The sequence below is a fragment of the Accipiter gentilis genome, chromosome 2 (assembly GCF_929443795.1).
Source record: "Accipiter gentilis chromosome 2, bAccGen1.1, whole genome shotgun sequence".
NCBI lineage: Eukaryota > Metazoa > Chordata > Aves > Accipitriformes > Accipitridae > Astur > Astur gentilis.
Window position 1 is genome coordinate 6857601 of NC_064881.1, and position 14995 is coordinate 6872595.

The 14995-nt window shown below is 34.9% G+C and overlaps 1 protein-coding gene across 2 annotated transcripts in view; it reads right to left on the minus strand.

The window, feature by feature from the left end:
• Positions 1 to 14995, minus strand: part of B4GALT6 (beta-1,4-galactosyltransferase 6) — a 35879-nt gene that overhangs the window by 5204 nt on the left and 15680 nt on the right. Inside the window, exons 2-8 of one of the 2 annotated variants that reach the window (XM_049820429.1) lie at positions 12815 to 12931; positions 12341 to 12454; positions 5889 to 6013; positions 5255 to 5371; positions 3448 to 3635; positions 1034 to 1156; positions 107 to 208 (exon numbers count right to left, since the gene is read on the minus strand). In XM_049820429.1, the coding sequence (XP_049676386.1) occupies positions 107 to 208; positions 1034 to 1156; positions 3448 to 3635; positions 5255 to 5371; positions 5889 to 6013; positions 12341 to 12454; positions 12815 to 12931 (886 nt within the window). The remainder of the gene's footprint in view (positions 1 to 106; positions 209 to 1033; positions 1157 to 3447; positions 3636 to 5254; positions 5372 to 5888; positions 6014 to 12340; positions 12455 to 12814; positions 12932 to 14995) is intronic. The other variant, XM_049820437.1, reaches the window with a different exon arrangement.

Genomic DNA, 14995 nt, shown 5'->3' on the forward strand with positions numbered 1-14995 from the left:
TTTAGCACTAAAGAGGGAATAAGCACTGACTGCTTATTTGTATGCGTGTAAGAAAAAATCGTACATCTTTAGCTCTAATATTTGAACAGTTGTCCATCTTTCTTACCGTCCTAAAAACTGGACTTCACCTCTGTGATGATGAGGAATGGATTTGTACTTCCCTAGATCTCCCTCTGGTCTTGTTACATTGTATCCAGCATAGTGAACCCTGCAGTATAATACATGAACATTTGTATGGAGAGTATTAAAAAGATGTTTCTACAAGTTATAGTAAAAGTGAAAAATATGCATTAAATCTTTTAAAGCTAAGTCTTTACATTCACTGACATTCTCTCCCTGAAAGAACCAAACCACTCCTAACACAACTAAAAAAAGCTTGCAAAAAACAGTAAAGTGTGAAATAATAATAATAATTTTATATTTAGTATTTCCTGCTTTGTTCTTAAAGCACAACAGCATAAAAATATGGAAATACTACGGAAAAAGAACAAAAACATACAAACTCTTCCTTTAAAATATATCTTTTTATATATAAACGCATGCAGACACTTCAACAGTTTCAACAGCTCAACTGGAACATTTTACGCTTGTTTACTGTCAATATAGTCACAAATTAACCTCTCTCTCAAACACTGCTTCTAAGATATGAAAGATACTTAAACTCATGCTTACTCTACATGTCTGGGGGGATGGTATTCCATAATGCTAGCAGCAGGAAATATTAAATTAAAATCAAAAAGCAACACACAGAAGACCAGAAGGAACGAGACTGAATATGCTTAATATTGTTATCTGTTGTTATATCCATTATTTGTTACAAGACCTGTCTCTCAAAAGCCTGTTAACTGTCCCCAGGCCAAGAAAAAGGAACATCTAAGTTACCCCTTCAAAAGGTATGTTCTTTAGAAATGTTAGAATTTTTTCATTTAAAACAAATTTTTAAAAGCTAACAACTGACAGAAAAAACACCTAATTGCTCTCAAAGACGGAATACCACAGGACAATGAGAAAGACATAAGTACTGAACACTCACCTATTCCAAAGATCGTCATCTTCTCCACCCCATCCCCAAAAGGCATTTGGAAACCCATTGATCTTCTTGAATTGTTCCACTGTCAGGCCACTTACACCACCAAAGAACTCATTGTACGGAAGACTGAAAACAAAAGACAAATTCTGTATTATTAGCTGAACTTCGATAGGTAGCCCTCTCTTTGAACAATAACTTTCAAAAAAACAAGAACCCTAAACGAGGACATGAACAGATGCTGAACGTACTGGTTCAGAGATCGCTGACATTAAGTAACATATGTGAAAGTTAAATAAAATGTTTGCAGTAGTCTCTGATTTGCATAAAAGGTACCCTTAAACTGTAGCTCAAATTAGTATCACCACATGAAAGTGGTGGTAAGTCTATCACATATTTCAGATGGCTAATTTAAACCCATAGCTGAAGTGTTAAGTGAGGTCCTCAAACTAATGTATTTTGACACTGTTCAACTGAAAAAACCCCTCTCTTTAATCAGCTGAAAAAATTATGAATCAGTAATGCATCAATTCAGTAATTTTAATTCATAACTGTATTCAACAGAAGTGTTAAAACTTGAGAGGAACAGTTTAACAGTACATATTCAACCACAGTGAAATACATACGTATTCAAAAAAACAACTTTCCAGTTTTTAGAAGCTAAAGTTTTGAATCAAAAGGGTCTATAGGCTTTTTTTGTCAGTAAGCATACAGTAATTACTAACATATTATTAAGTAATAAGCAGTTGGCCAACACAAACAGCAACTATAGCTATATAACAACACATTAAGGCCCAGGCAATGTGATTTCCAGTTCTCAGAACACTGTCAATCTAGAAAAAAATGATAATATTTAAGTATCTATATTTACTTCCATCAATACTGACTTGCATCCTTAACCCAGAAGCTACTACAGTGAAGTGTGTTCCTCTTTCAGAAACAGCATACAATTTCATCAAATAAAAGTAATCAAACATATTTCCCAGGAGATGCTTCCAAATCTGGAACCTTCAAGGAGTTAGGACTATCTACATAAAAGATTTACCATTGCTTAGGACACAATTGCCACACTGAAGGACAAATAACTCCAGAATGCAAGGGGAAAGAAAAAGAAATACACAGTCATGTAATTTCTAATCTCTGTGGAAACACAGGATTGAACCAAATCTTAACAGCTTTTGGGGAAGGTTGTTACTCTATAACCCGTTCAACATTTAACTGAAATAATAGGTGTTCTAAAAACCCCCCAAAAACCAAACACCACCAACCCAAAAAACAACCAACAAAAACCCACCAATAACCCAAAACCAACCCACCAACCAAAAACTGGGGTATGACAGTTAATGGAACTGTTGGAGGTTTTTGTTCCTATGTATGTACGTGTGTGGTACACGTGCACTTTTTTGTATATATACATAAATATATATATTTTTATATTTCATAAATATGTATCTACTTCATAAGCATATTTTGTAAATATTTATTTGTATTTAGACATTTTATAAATTCCATATGTGTATATATAAATACCTAAAGTATGTATTTTATAAATACATATAAAATTAGAGGAAATCTCTTACATAGTTATATGTGTTTGTTTATATCTTTTTAAACACACATAAAATCTTTAAAGGTTTGACTGCTGATTGGCTGACAACCTGAAGCCCAAACACAGAGTTATGTTTTCAATGCATTGCTTTTGATCTCTCAGGTTGACTAGGTTGCCAAGTTGATCAACTTCACAGAATTCAGGATGGCAAATACATAGATGTAGCAAGCAATAAGCTACAGCTTTATGTGAAGTGATTGGGAAAGTGTCATGAGAGCGCGGAGTGTTAAAAAGGAAGTGAAACATCATTAATGTAAAACAGCAGAAGGAAAGGAGGTAACAAAACAGCAGGACCTGCTACATTCATCAAATGACAATAGAGACTGAACAGATACAAAATGGTCTAGCAGTAACAAAATCTTCTGTTTAAAAAGCAGTACAAAGCAGAAATAAATTGTACATTTATGAGATAATTAAGACATTTTTCCTGTGGTATTTTGCTGCAGGTCATCTGCTTATCTTTGTTAACACCACCGCAAAGGCTTATGTAGCCAGAAAAGATTGCTAAAAAGCAAGGTAAGTTTTACCCCCTTAACACACGTAGCCTTTTTTTGTAAAGATCAATCTCACTGCAACAAGTTCGACACTGAAAATTATAAATAATATATTCAAATTAGGAACATATCAAATGTAGACACTAAACTTACAACTTCCTTTTAATAACTGGATATTAATTTATTAAAATAGCATGGTAGGAGGCTGTTTTATTGGTACCACCTACTGTATATACTGTCACAAAATTCATACTTTACACACTTTAAGAATGTTTCTGGGTCTTTAAGAAACAATGTGAATAAAGCTAATTACTTACATGTACATGTATTTGTCCAGCTTTGCTGCAAAATGGCGTGGCATTTCTCCACATCCATAATAATTTCGGTCATTTTCAGGTAAGTGATCCACATCATGAAATATTATGCAGTCCCAGACAGCATCCTTCATAGCCTCTTTGAAGCCAACATTAAAGAGCATTGCACGATTAAAAGGTTGTGTACCTGTCTTCAAACAGAAAACAAAGGAGACATTGTAAGAATCAAGAAGAAACTAGACAATACTATGAGAAATACATCCTCTACCACAGAGAAAAAAAGCATCGACAAAGATGCCTGTTATTGCTCTAGCTAAGCAGAGCAATAGCTCTGGGTAGCACCAACTACATCAACTGTATTTCGTGATTTTAAAAGTACAGCTGTTCTCCCCTCTTACACAAAACTAAACAGCACTAGCAACTTATAGCACTACAAACTCTGAAGTATCAAAATATGGATGGTTTGGATTAGTACAGCATGACATTGAGTTAAAGAAATACTGATGCAAACTAAAAAACATTACATTTTGTTTCTTGTTAAAACCGTCAAGTAGAATAGAATAGACTATTTCCGTTGGAAGGGACCTACAACGATCATCTAGTCCAACTGCCTGACCTCTCCAGGGCCGACCAAGTTAAAGCATGTTATTACGGGCATTGTCCAAATGCCTCTTAAACACTGACAGGCTTGGGGCATCGACCACCTCCCTAGGAAGCCTGTTCCAGTGTTTGACCGCCCTCTCGGTAAAGAAATGCTTCCTAATGTCCAGGCTAAACCTCCCCTGGTGCAGCTTTGAGCCATTCCCACGCGTCCTGTCACCGGATCCCAGGGAGAAGAGCTCAGCACCTCCCTCTGCACTTCCCCTCCTCAGGAAGCTGTAGAGAGCAATGAGGTCCCCCCTCAGCCTCCTTCTCTCCAAACTAGACAAACCCAAAGTCCTTAGCCGCTCCTCCTAGGACATGCCTTCCAGCCCTTTCACCAGCTTTGTTGTCCTCTCTGGAAGCATTCAAGGACCTTCACATCCTTCTTGAATTGTGGGGCCCAGAACTGCACACACTACTCAAGGAGAGGCTGCACCACCGCTGAACACAGCGGGATGATCACCTCCTTTGACCGGCTGGTCAGGCTGTGTTTGGTGCACCCCAGGACGCGGTTTGCCCTCTTGGCTGCCAGGGCACGCTGCCGACTCACACTGAGCCTGCTGCCGACCAGCACCCCCAGAGCCCTTTCTGCAGGGCTGATCTCCAGACACTCCTCTCTGAACTTATACTTGTGCCCAGCTTTACTTCATCCTAACTGCAGAATCCGGCATTTCGACTTGTTAAATTTCATCCCATTAATCATAGCCCAATGCTCCAATCTGTCTAGATCCCTCTGCAAGGCATCCCGTCCCTCAAGAGAGTCAACAGTACCTCCCAGTTTGGTATGATCAGCAAACTTGCTAACAGTGCATTCAACTCCTGCGTCCAGATCATTGATAAATATACTGAACAGAACCAACCCTAGAATTAAACCTTGAGGAACACTGCTGGTGACTGGTCACCAGCCAGATATAGCCTCATTTTTTTTGTCCTTGAAAACTTAGAATAGATTCAAATCTAGAATAGATTCAAATAGGCCATGTTATCACCTATAAAATATTAGCCTGTATTTGAAGAAAAGCAACACGAACTTTCCTTTTTTCATTCAAAGGATTAGAACAGCAAAGTAACAATTTTTAAATTCTGGATTCATCCAAATCTTGATAAGAACATCAAGTCCCCTTTAGGAAGGAATCTGAAGAGTCGCTTTTCAATTAAATGCTGTTACCTGTTCAACAACATAGAAGGCAAATTCCAGCCGCTGCTTCTGCAACATAGGTATCAGATGACGGAAAAAAATTGGAAGATGCTCATGGCGATTCCGAAAAGGAATAAGGATCGCCACCTTCAAAAAATTACATACATATTAAACTATTATATTAGCATTTTTAAATTCTAGTGTTTCAATACACATCAAGTTTCCCATGGATTACATAGGCTTTTCAACTTCTACATTTAAACTGGCTTGGTGTTTTACACCTTCATTCCTGCTAGGAAAGTGTGTTGGAATTTTGCTCAAACAATTAAAAAAAGAAAAAAAATTTTGAGTAGAATATAAATACGATTTTCCTTTTATGTTCACTTGCTTCTAATTATACTTTAAGCAACATACACATAGGACAAGTTTGCATCCACGACAAAATGTTTAGTAACAACAGTTAGTGAACATTTAGAAGTTCTTGACAATCCATTTCAAGTTTTTCTTCAAGCTTTAGTCTCTTCTTGAGCACAGACAGCATAACACATATAGTATAACATAGTACATATTATATAAAATATACAGCGGTAAAAGACTGAGTGCTTGCAATGGTAGACTATTCTTATACACTAACAGAAAAAAAACCAGAAAAGCAGCATCTCACCTTCCATCGCGGCTTACAGTCTTTTGGTTTCCAGTGTCCTCCTGGTTTAATGTCTAAATCTTTTGAAAACAGTTGCTGAATTTCATCAAAACTAATTTCACTCATATTGACATCAATAAGGCCTCCTAGAGGTAAAAAAAAATAATTTATTAATTTCAATTAAGACAACAGATCTAACACTATGTGGTATATCATAGACAAAAAGCATCAGAAATTTGTAGTTACACTACCTACAGATAAAAAAGAAACAATTTATACTATCCTTTTAATATTCAGTTTTGACAGAATGAATTTCAGTATTTCCCAATATAAACATTCCTTCAATAAATCCTACATGCAAAATACTCATTTCAGAGGACACAGAACAAGCAAAGTAATTTGAATTCTATATATATTCCAGAAAATCAGTCACCCTTCAAGTACCACCATTAACCATTCCACAGCATCTGCACTACTGAACTGATACTCAAATTCTGGGTGTCTTCCTACCTGCACTTCCACAGAAAAAGAAAATGTATCATCACTACACTCAGCAAACTTCCTCAATTTAAACTCTTGATAGTTATGCACATTTCATGTACAGCCTTCATCCACTAATTCACTACTGTCTGCAACAAAACTATTTATAGCAAGTTCCTGGACTTGAGAATTACCACTGATAGAACAAATTAGCCCAATGGGAAAAGTATTTGTAAATGGCTACTGCTGAGAGTGGAATTCACTAAAATATTGAATAAAGACCACAGCATGGTAGGAAAAAAATCAGGTTAGTACTTATTATGAGAAAATATTTACACTTAGTTGATAGCTAAAAGTTGTCGGTCATTATGTGTGTGTATAAATTTCAAAACTGGAAATAATGATTCATAGTAAATACCCACAGAAGTAGAAGGAATCAAGAAAATCTGGCGAGAAGAGTAGTGTAACACTCATTAACCAAAAGCTCAAGTTGTTCTTCAGCAACTACTATGCTAGATCATCAAATAAAAATCCTGCAATAACCACCTGAGAGATACCACAAAATATTCTACTTATTTTTGTTTAAAAAATTAAGTCTTTTGGTGAAAGTTGGAAATTTAAAGTTAATGAAAGAAATCACTCCCATCATCTCCCCTGTGCCCATACTCAGAAGATCCTCTTTGTGTCCAAAAGTTTGCTTCACGTTTTAACACTGAATTGACTAGCTATCTAAATCTTTTGGAAAGATCGAAACTTTTGCAGCACGCTAGGAACAACTATTGTTTTCAAAAGAAGGCAGAAGATACTGCAAGAGCTATTTTAGTTTTGCACATGATTATATGTAGAACTACTTGTAAATGTAGAAGGTAACTTTAAAAAAAAGGAAGATGATAGAGAAAAAAGGATCAGGAACAGCACAATAAGGAGAAGATCTTTTAAGAGCAGATTTAAACAAACACATATTTATTTATTTTAGAAGAAAAAGGCAAGCTGGCAGTTCCTAGAAAAAGACTGTATAAATATACACCAGAACAAGCTAATCCTACAGAACTTTAAATACAAATAAATAAATAAATAAATAAATAAAAAGCTTAAATTATCATTATGGTTGTATCTGAAACTATTCAATAACCTGAAAAAGAAATCTTACAAAAAGTAGATACAAAGGCAATCAACAAAGGGCAAGTATATGTAGAGTATAAACATGTACAAATTAAATTTTAAAAAAATAAATAAATCACTAAATCAATTTCAGCTACCAAGAGACAGAGAAGCAACAAGAGCCTTTCAGTTTGTTTATAGAATCTAACAGGAAAATAAAGATAAATAAAGGTCAATTACTACACCAGAAAAGGAAGCAAACAACACATGATGCAAAGGACTCAGGTGCCTTAGTCTCCTGAGAAAAGTTTAGATGTGCTCAGAAGCTTACGGAGCTTAAATTAAAGGGAGAAAAAAAAAAAAGGAGGAATGGTAGGCCAGTATTTAAGGCAGGTGCTTCTAACTTCATGAGACATGATGAAATTCCCTCCAGACTGTTTAAAAAGTAGCTATAGTAAACCCTGAAATATTGGTACTATCAAAAGTACACAGTAGATGGGTGAAGAGAAATCAGCAGTATTTCCCTGCCATTGGTGGGGGGCAGGAGAAGAGGCATCTCAGTAAATATCTGGCCTTATTCACTACTTCCATTACTGTCTAGTATGTTGCAATGAAACATATTTAAACAACCTGCAAAAAAAGAAAGCTGAGGAAGCAGAAAGCATTTTGAAGAACAGAATCAGAAAACAAACTAATTTCAACAAATCAGATACATACTGGAATCAGCAGAGTGAAATTAATAAAAAAAAAGTATGGATTGTTACTGAAGGAGAAATGAAGCATACACACACAAAACAGGAAATATCTGGCTATGCTGCAATGTGCAGAAAGATATTTTGACAGTTTATAATGGATTGCCTATTAACACGAGACAATAAACTGTAATGCAATTGCACAAAAATGGCAAATGTCATTCTGGAATACATTAACCGCTGTTATATGAAAGACAGAAAAGGTAATTACTAGTTTGTTTTGTAACCAGGGTTTTAGCCAGTTATGATGCTTCAAAAGGAAATCAAATTAGAGAAAGTCTACAGTACAAAAATCAAGAATGACAAGAGCTTTTGAAACTATGTAGTCTAGAAAGGCTGAAAGTAATGGTTTATCTACAAAGAAACTAAGTCTTTTCCAACACAGTGTAATTTGGTACATAGACGGTAACCAACTTTCTTCCAAGCATCAAGGGCAAGGAGAAATCTGACCAACTTGCGAGGGGGCGGGGTGTGCGAACAAACCTAAATGCAGGTTGAGTATCAGGTTGAGTACTAGGAAAAGCTTAACGATTCAGTGAATAGAATACTAGAATATACTACTTCTGGAGACAGCAGAACTTCCTCCATTGATGATTTTTTTTTTTAATACAAAATAGATTTTTCTAATATCTATTTAAAATGGTTTAGGTATATTCAACCCCAGTGTACTGAGGTGATCTAACTAGAAGATCTGGATATTTCTTATAGCTCATTAAGAGCCAGTTCTTAGACAAACCATGAAGTGACGTGGGCAGACTGCTTAAATATTCTTAACATGAGGGTTTTATTTCACGTAACTGAAAAAACTGATCTGCTTTCCATTTACCTCTCAAGTCGGTATTAAAATTATGCTGATTGGACACTCTTTTGTACTGCTTCTGTCTTGAAGTAGAGGTGTCTTGCTTATGGATTAGCACAGCGATGCTCGACCAGTTGGTTAGAACCTGAAAGACTGATTCACCCACAAAAGGCACTAGCTGTTCCTATTTTAAGAGCATACGAACTTGCGACAAAACATGATTTTACCATACTCCTTTCACGATACGAATCTGGCAAGTTGACGTAAAGAAGAGTAGTTGACTTCTATAATAATCTTAGACTATTACACAAGTCAAAATATATATGATTCAAGAAGCTTTCTTCCCTGGCTATCTCAGGACCACCTACAACATTTCATTGCATTAAATCTTCAGAGAAGTTTTATTTAGAGATGGTCATTAAAAAGGTATACATGAAAATCAAAGGGTGAGACATACATATCTTTGCTGAACAGTAATTTATCCAGTGAATTATTTTCTATTAAAATTATGATTTCTCTATTAAATTAAGCAGGACAGAAAAAGTACAGAGAGATTACTAACAAAAAATATGGAAAAGAGAGCAGCAGTAAGGAGACCTACAGACAAATTTGGGTAAATTACACATAGCCAATGAAGTTGATAGCAAGGATGGCAAAGTAGAATGAATCCCTACTCTGGCAATTCTAAATACCTGTCAGTGCAAACAAATCTGCATCAATGATTTAAGATAATATGCTATAAGTAGGCTGACCTAGTATGTTCTAACTTGCTTCATCCCTCCACTCCTGAACAGCAGACTAATACACAAGTACAACACGTAGCAGAAGCCAATGCAGTTTTGAACTAACTAATCTGGCAGAATTCAACTGCCAGATCCCTTGAAAGTTTCATAAAAAATACTAATCCATATACATTTTTCAATCAGCATAATCATCATTCTTGTTTCTTTGGTTATCAAGTTGACATGTTTCGAACTTGTTGTTTCCCAAAGTAGCTAAAATATTTATTATTGGAATAATTTAGCTATATTTGTTTACATGTGCAGTATTATAGAACTTCCACATGATTTTGAAAGTCAAACCCTATTTCTGGAGAGAAAGAGATTGCGATAAGGATATAATCACACCATGGTTAATTGCTACTTGGATTAAGACAGTTTTCTACGTGATTTAAGCTCATAAGCAACAGCAACTGATTTATACTTTTGGCTCTATGTCTGTATATTTACAATGTAAGAGACAAAGTTTAGAATTTGGAGGTGTTGAAAAGAAACATAGATAGCAGGCACTGTTACTGTACTCTTCACTGGATAAACTTCTCTGTTGAGATTAAAAAAGAAGTTATTATGGAATCTAGATTAGCCTAATAAAATCCACTATTTTTCTTTGAAGAAAAAATGAACAGCAACTCAATTTGGCTATCAGCAACTTTGTTTGGTATAATATGGATTTGAACTGCTATATTACAGACTTAATTACTTGCTCATGCTGAATGACAGTCCACAGCTTAAGTCAGGTGTTAGCCTAAAAGACAAGAGGTTAGAATTCTGGAAGGGGTCACAAATATCTTCAGAAACCATTTCATATTTTCTCTTACAAGTAAGTAGTTTACTTGTTTGATTTTAAATATAGCAAGTAACATAAACATGTTAGCATGACAGATACTAATGAACAGCCATTTCTAGTAAGATATTTACAGTTATTTACAGAGTTGTTGATTCTTCTTCTCTAGTTGGTACATTCTGACACCAAATGAGACATTTCAATTTAACTAATTAGCTTTGAGATCTATACTAATGCTACTATTAGTTCTTCACTCAAAAATATTGTCCATCTACAAAACATTTACTAGAACTTAAGTAACTCCATGGATTACTGACTCAAGTCATGATTTCTTTCAAATGCAGAGCACAAAAAAAACATTTATATTTAATCATCCCTTGCTTCCTATGGCAACTCTGATAATGTAACAACAATTCCTAACATAGAGAGAAAAGCTGAAAATTCAACAGCAGTTTCTAAGAAGGAACTCTGGTTTACCCAAGGGACTGCAATTTTATAAAGGTTAAATATAAGAACTATTTCTAATAGCTAACAATCAGTGGTGAAGGTCAAGGTAAAGCCGTCACCACCAGAAGTGATTTGCCTCTTTCTTTTTAGTGTTCAAAACTGGTCTCCTACCTAATACTTCTCAGTCTTTAAGGATTGCTTTCTCTACAAGCTGGAAGAGAGCAAACAATGCCGAGAATTTTGACTGAATCTGAACAATGGCAAGTTTGTAAGAAAGGGGAATTCACAGGAAAATTTACAGTTCTTAACAAGAATTTTTAAGAATATCCCCAAAGCTATACTTCATCTACAGAAAGAAGATAAAAAAGTTATGCCAACAGCCTTTCAGCCACATTATTATACCATTATACCAGGTTAAGGACACCGAATTACATCAAGGAACTCTTCCAATCTCATTTTGTGTAACTGCTTTAATTGTGGGTAATACCTGCTTATAAGATCTACATGCACTGGGATACTGCTATTTAGGACAGCTGTGATACAGGTTTTATAAAAACCCAGCAAACCAGAACAGCAATGGTGCCAAAGTAACTCAACGCAGTTTCTTAATTCTGCATGACACTCCTCTGTAACTAAATACTTTCAAACAAAAGAATTAGAAGTTTAGATTCTAGGCATAAAGACAAATAAAGTTAGGGTTACCTAATCAAGTTCTATTTAATAGCTTGGGATCTTAAACATCTGGGTTTGAAAGCTTAATTTTAAAATTTCCTGAGGATCACAGCTTTTCACTTATTACATAAGTACTATTTCCTTATTATGACAGGGCTTTAGCACTCCTACATCCATCAGTTCCACTTCACTACACCATCTTGTTCAGTTTCCTATATACTGAGGTAACTGCAATTAGCTGATGAAGATTTGAGAACTAGTTTCTGACTCATGAATCTTCGTATTAGGAATACCAATTCCAAAAAGAAAATTTTTTAACTATTCCTCAAAATATGCAACTCTGAATGGGTACTTTTTATGAAGTTAGAGTATTCCTACATATTAATAAAAACATTTAGTATTTAATTTGTAGAAAGTAAAATGATTTGTAAATAAAATTTAAAACACATTAGGTGATTAGTAAAGAGGCCAAAACTTTAATAACACAATAGTTACAGGCAAAATTCTACTAAGCATTATTGTCCATTCTCAGGTGTGTTTTATTCATTATTTTCTGCTATATTTGTGGACCCCTTACAGTTACATTTTAAATTAAAATAGTTGTATTTTAAGCACAATCCAATGTACTAGATAAACATTAAGGTCAGTTTAAAACTTACTCATGTAAGGCAGCTTCTCTGGACAAGCCTGGTAAGGAGAGTAAGTGAAGTTTTCTGGAAGATACACTGTTGTTTGAGCAACACAGTCACTAGAATTGTTTCCTTCAGGATAATCTTAAAAAGAGGAATTGATTTTTGTAAAAACCTATGTTATCCACTGAATTTGTAACATATCATCATGCAGGTGAGAGCATTAACTTTTTAAAGTAACAAATTCTTAGCAGCATGATTAAAAAAACGTCTTAATGCACTAAAGGAACAATCATTAAATTAAGATATCTTTGTTACAGCCATGACAAATATTTCCTACTAAAGTGAACGGATAAACAGTAACTATTTGGCCTTCACTCCAATTACAGAGAAGTAGGACTTGGGTTTAGGTCTTCATAATCAAGCTATGTCATTAAGGTTTGGCTTTTTTTTTTTTTCCATAAAGCTCTTTTAAAAACGAAATTAAATAAGAAATATTCTTACCTGTGCCATTCAGTGTAGCATTTTTGTTAGTGTACAATCTGATCATGTGTCCTATTGTTTTTACATTTTCTTTCAACATTATACCACGAGCTTGCACCATAAAGAGATACGTGTTTGCTGATAAAACAAAAAGCAATTTTGAATTTGAATTAAAAGAAGGTATTTCCAAATTATTCTAACATTCATTTATAATGTGTTCAGTATTTGTTACTATGTCTGAATCCATGGCTAGTGAACATTAATCCTTCAAGATGAAGATCCATAAAGAGTGAAACCTAACAGCAACAAAACAAAAGAATATAATGGATTCATAACCACAGGTCTATATAAAAACTCAAAATTATAAAATATCAATACACACCTTATATGACACTTTCTTTTCTATTTAACTTACAAAAAGTAACTGACAGTGCCAAGAAACAACTGAATTTACCAATAGAAAGGTTTTCATATGTAGATACATCCCTTATATATTCATCTACATATACATCATAGCAACACAGGACAAAAAACATCTAGAAAATCTTTTAGTCCCATAGAATAGTCCCCCTTTTTACTCATTAGCTATCACAACTTTCAGTCAAAATGTACTGCTATTCAGTCACCCCCAACAGCTGTTTTGTTATACAACTGCTACAAATCACTGCCAATCTCAAAGTATTAGTGTGATAATTATGTGAAATATTTATTATAGGCATCAAGCGTGAGTAAATCAACATTCTGAGTAATTAAGCAACTCACTAACAACCACAGCATGAAATATTCCTCTGTCTCAGCCTTGCACTCAAAGCCACAAATTTGATCTCAAGACAACTCTTTGTCCTAAACAGAAGAGAGTAAATTGGAAAAGAAGCCGCATTTATGTCTAAGTAAGCAAATGTCTATCCAGGACTCACAGAGCTCATAAAATAATGTAAAGGGAAGGACAAATTCCCTTTGCAGAACAGCTTTTACTCTAGGTAGCAAACAGGATCAAAGGTATCATCTGTCACTTCACCTATGTTAAGCACCCATTTTTTCTGGCTTGCTGTAACTAGTAACCACCCTAACCAAAGAATCCCCTAGACTTTGGAGGAAAGAACTAAACACACCAGAAAAACAATAGATTAATCTTAATCTGGCCTAGAGAGATCAAAGAAAATTAGAAAATTATCTCAGGAACTCCACTTCATCAGATGACCCAGCATCAGTGGCATGACACAAGTAACACCAGATCAGCTGATATCTTCTTACAGCCCAATGCAAAAAGATTAGAGCTACAAAGAACTGTTTATAAAGGAAGGACTGGGGCATTTCCAGAGGAAAATACAGTGACTAATTCTACCACATCAACAAACAATACTACCAACACCCACAGATATACAAATACCAAAAAAATCTTTTAAGGAATAGTATTTGCAAACCCTACAACAATGGTTTTGTTTTAAAAAGAATGAATGGAGGGGCTCTCCTGGCTTTCAAACAACTCATTAAAACAAGGAATATTATCATTTAAAAAACAGGCTCTGAACATGTCAGGTGCTATGCATGGTGCATAATTCTCAAACTCTTGGCCAGCATGACTAGCTGTTTTGGTTAACAACAGTTTACATGTTTGTGAAAGTTACTTGGCTGCTAGGATCCTGAAGTTGTCTCAACAGCCCCTGGCCACTAAAACAGAAACAAAACAAAACAACTACAACCTTGGCCTGATGACAGAGGCAGGAAATCCAAAAAGAATGATTCTTACTGGGATCCAAGACAACAGATAACATTCAGATCTCCTTACAGAAAACTTGTACAAAAACTTCTCGAAATTTTAACCCAATTCACTGTAAAGTAGCACTCTGGGGTTCCAATTATTTTCTTACATTCATAGTTTTCCATTCAAATTCTGGGTTTTAGGGTGTCTGTATTAAACATTTCAGGGAATCTGTACAATTCTTAAGTTCATATATGAAGTCATCTACTCCACAACATAAAAGCAGTTTGATCTGTTCCTCCAAGAACAATTATTTACCTTCAAACAAACAATTTCAAAATTCAAGACTTCCCTGAAAGTAAAATTGGATTTCTGCCTTTCAAGTAGGACAAAGTTTTCCTAATTAACAAAGAATTACTTTCTTCAAACTTTAACATATTTCAAATTGGTATCCTCCCTTCTCTTTTCCCCACATATTACTGTACAACTCTTCTCTTCAA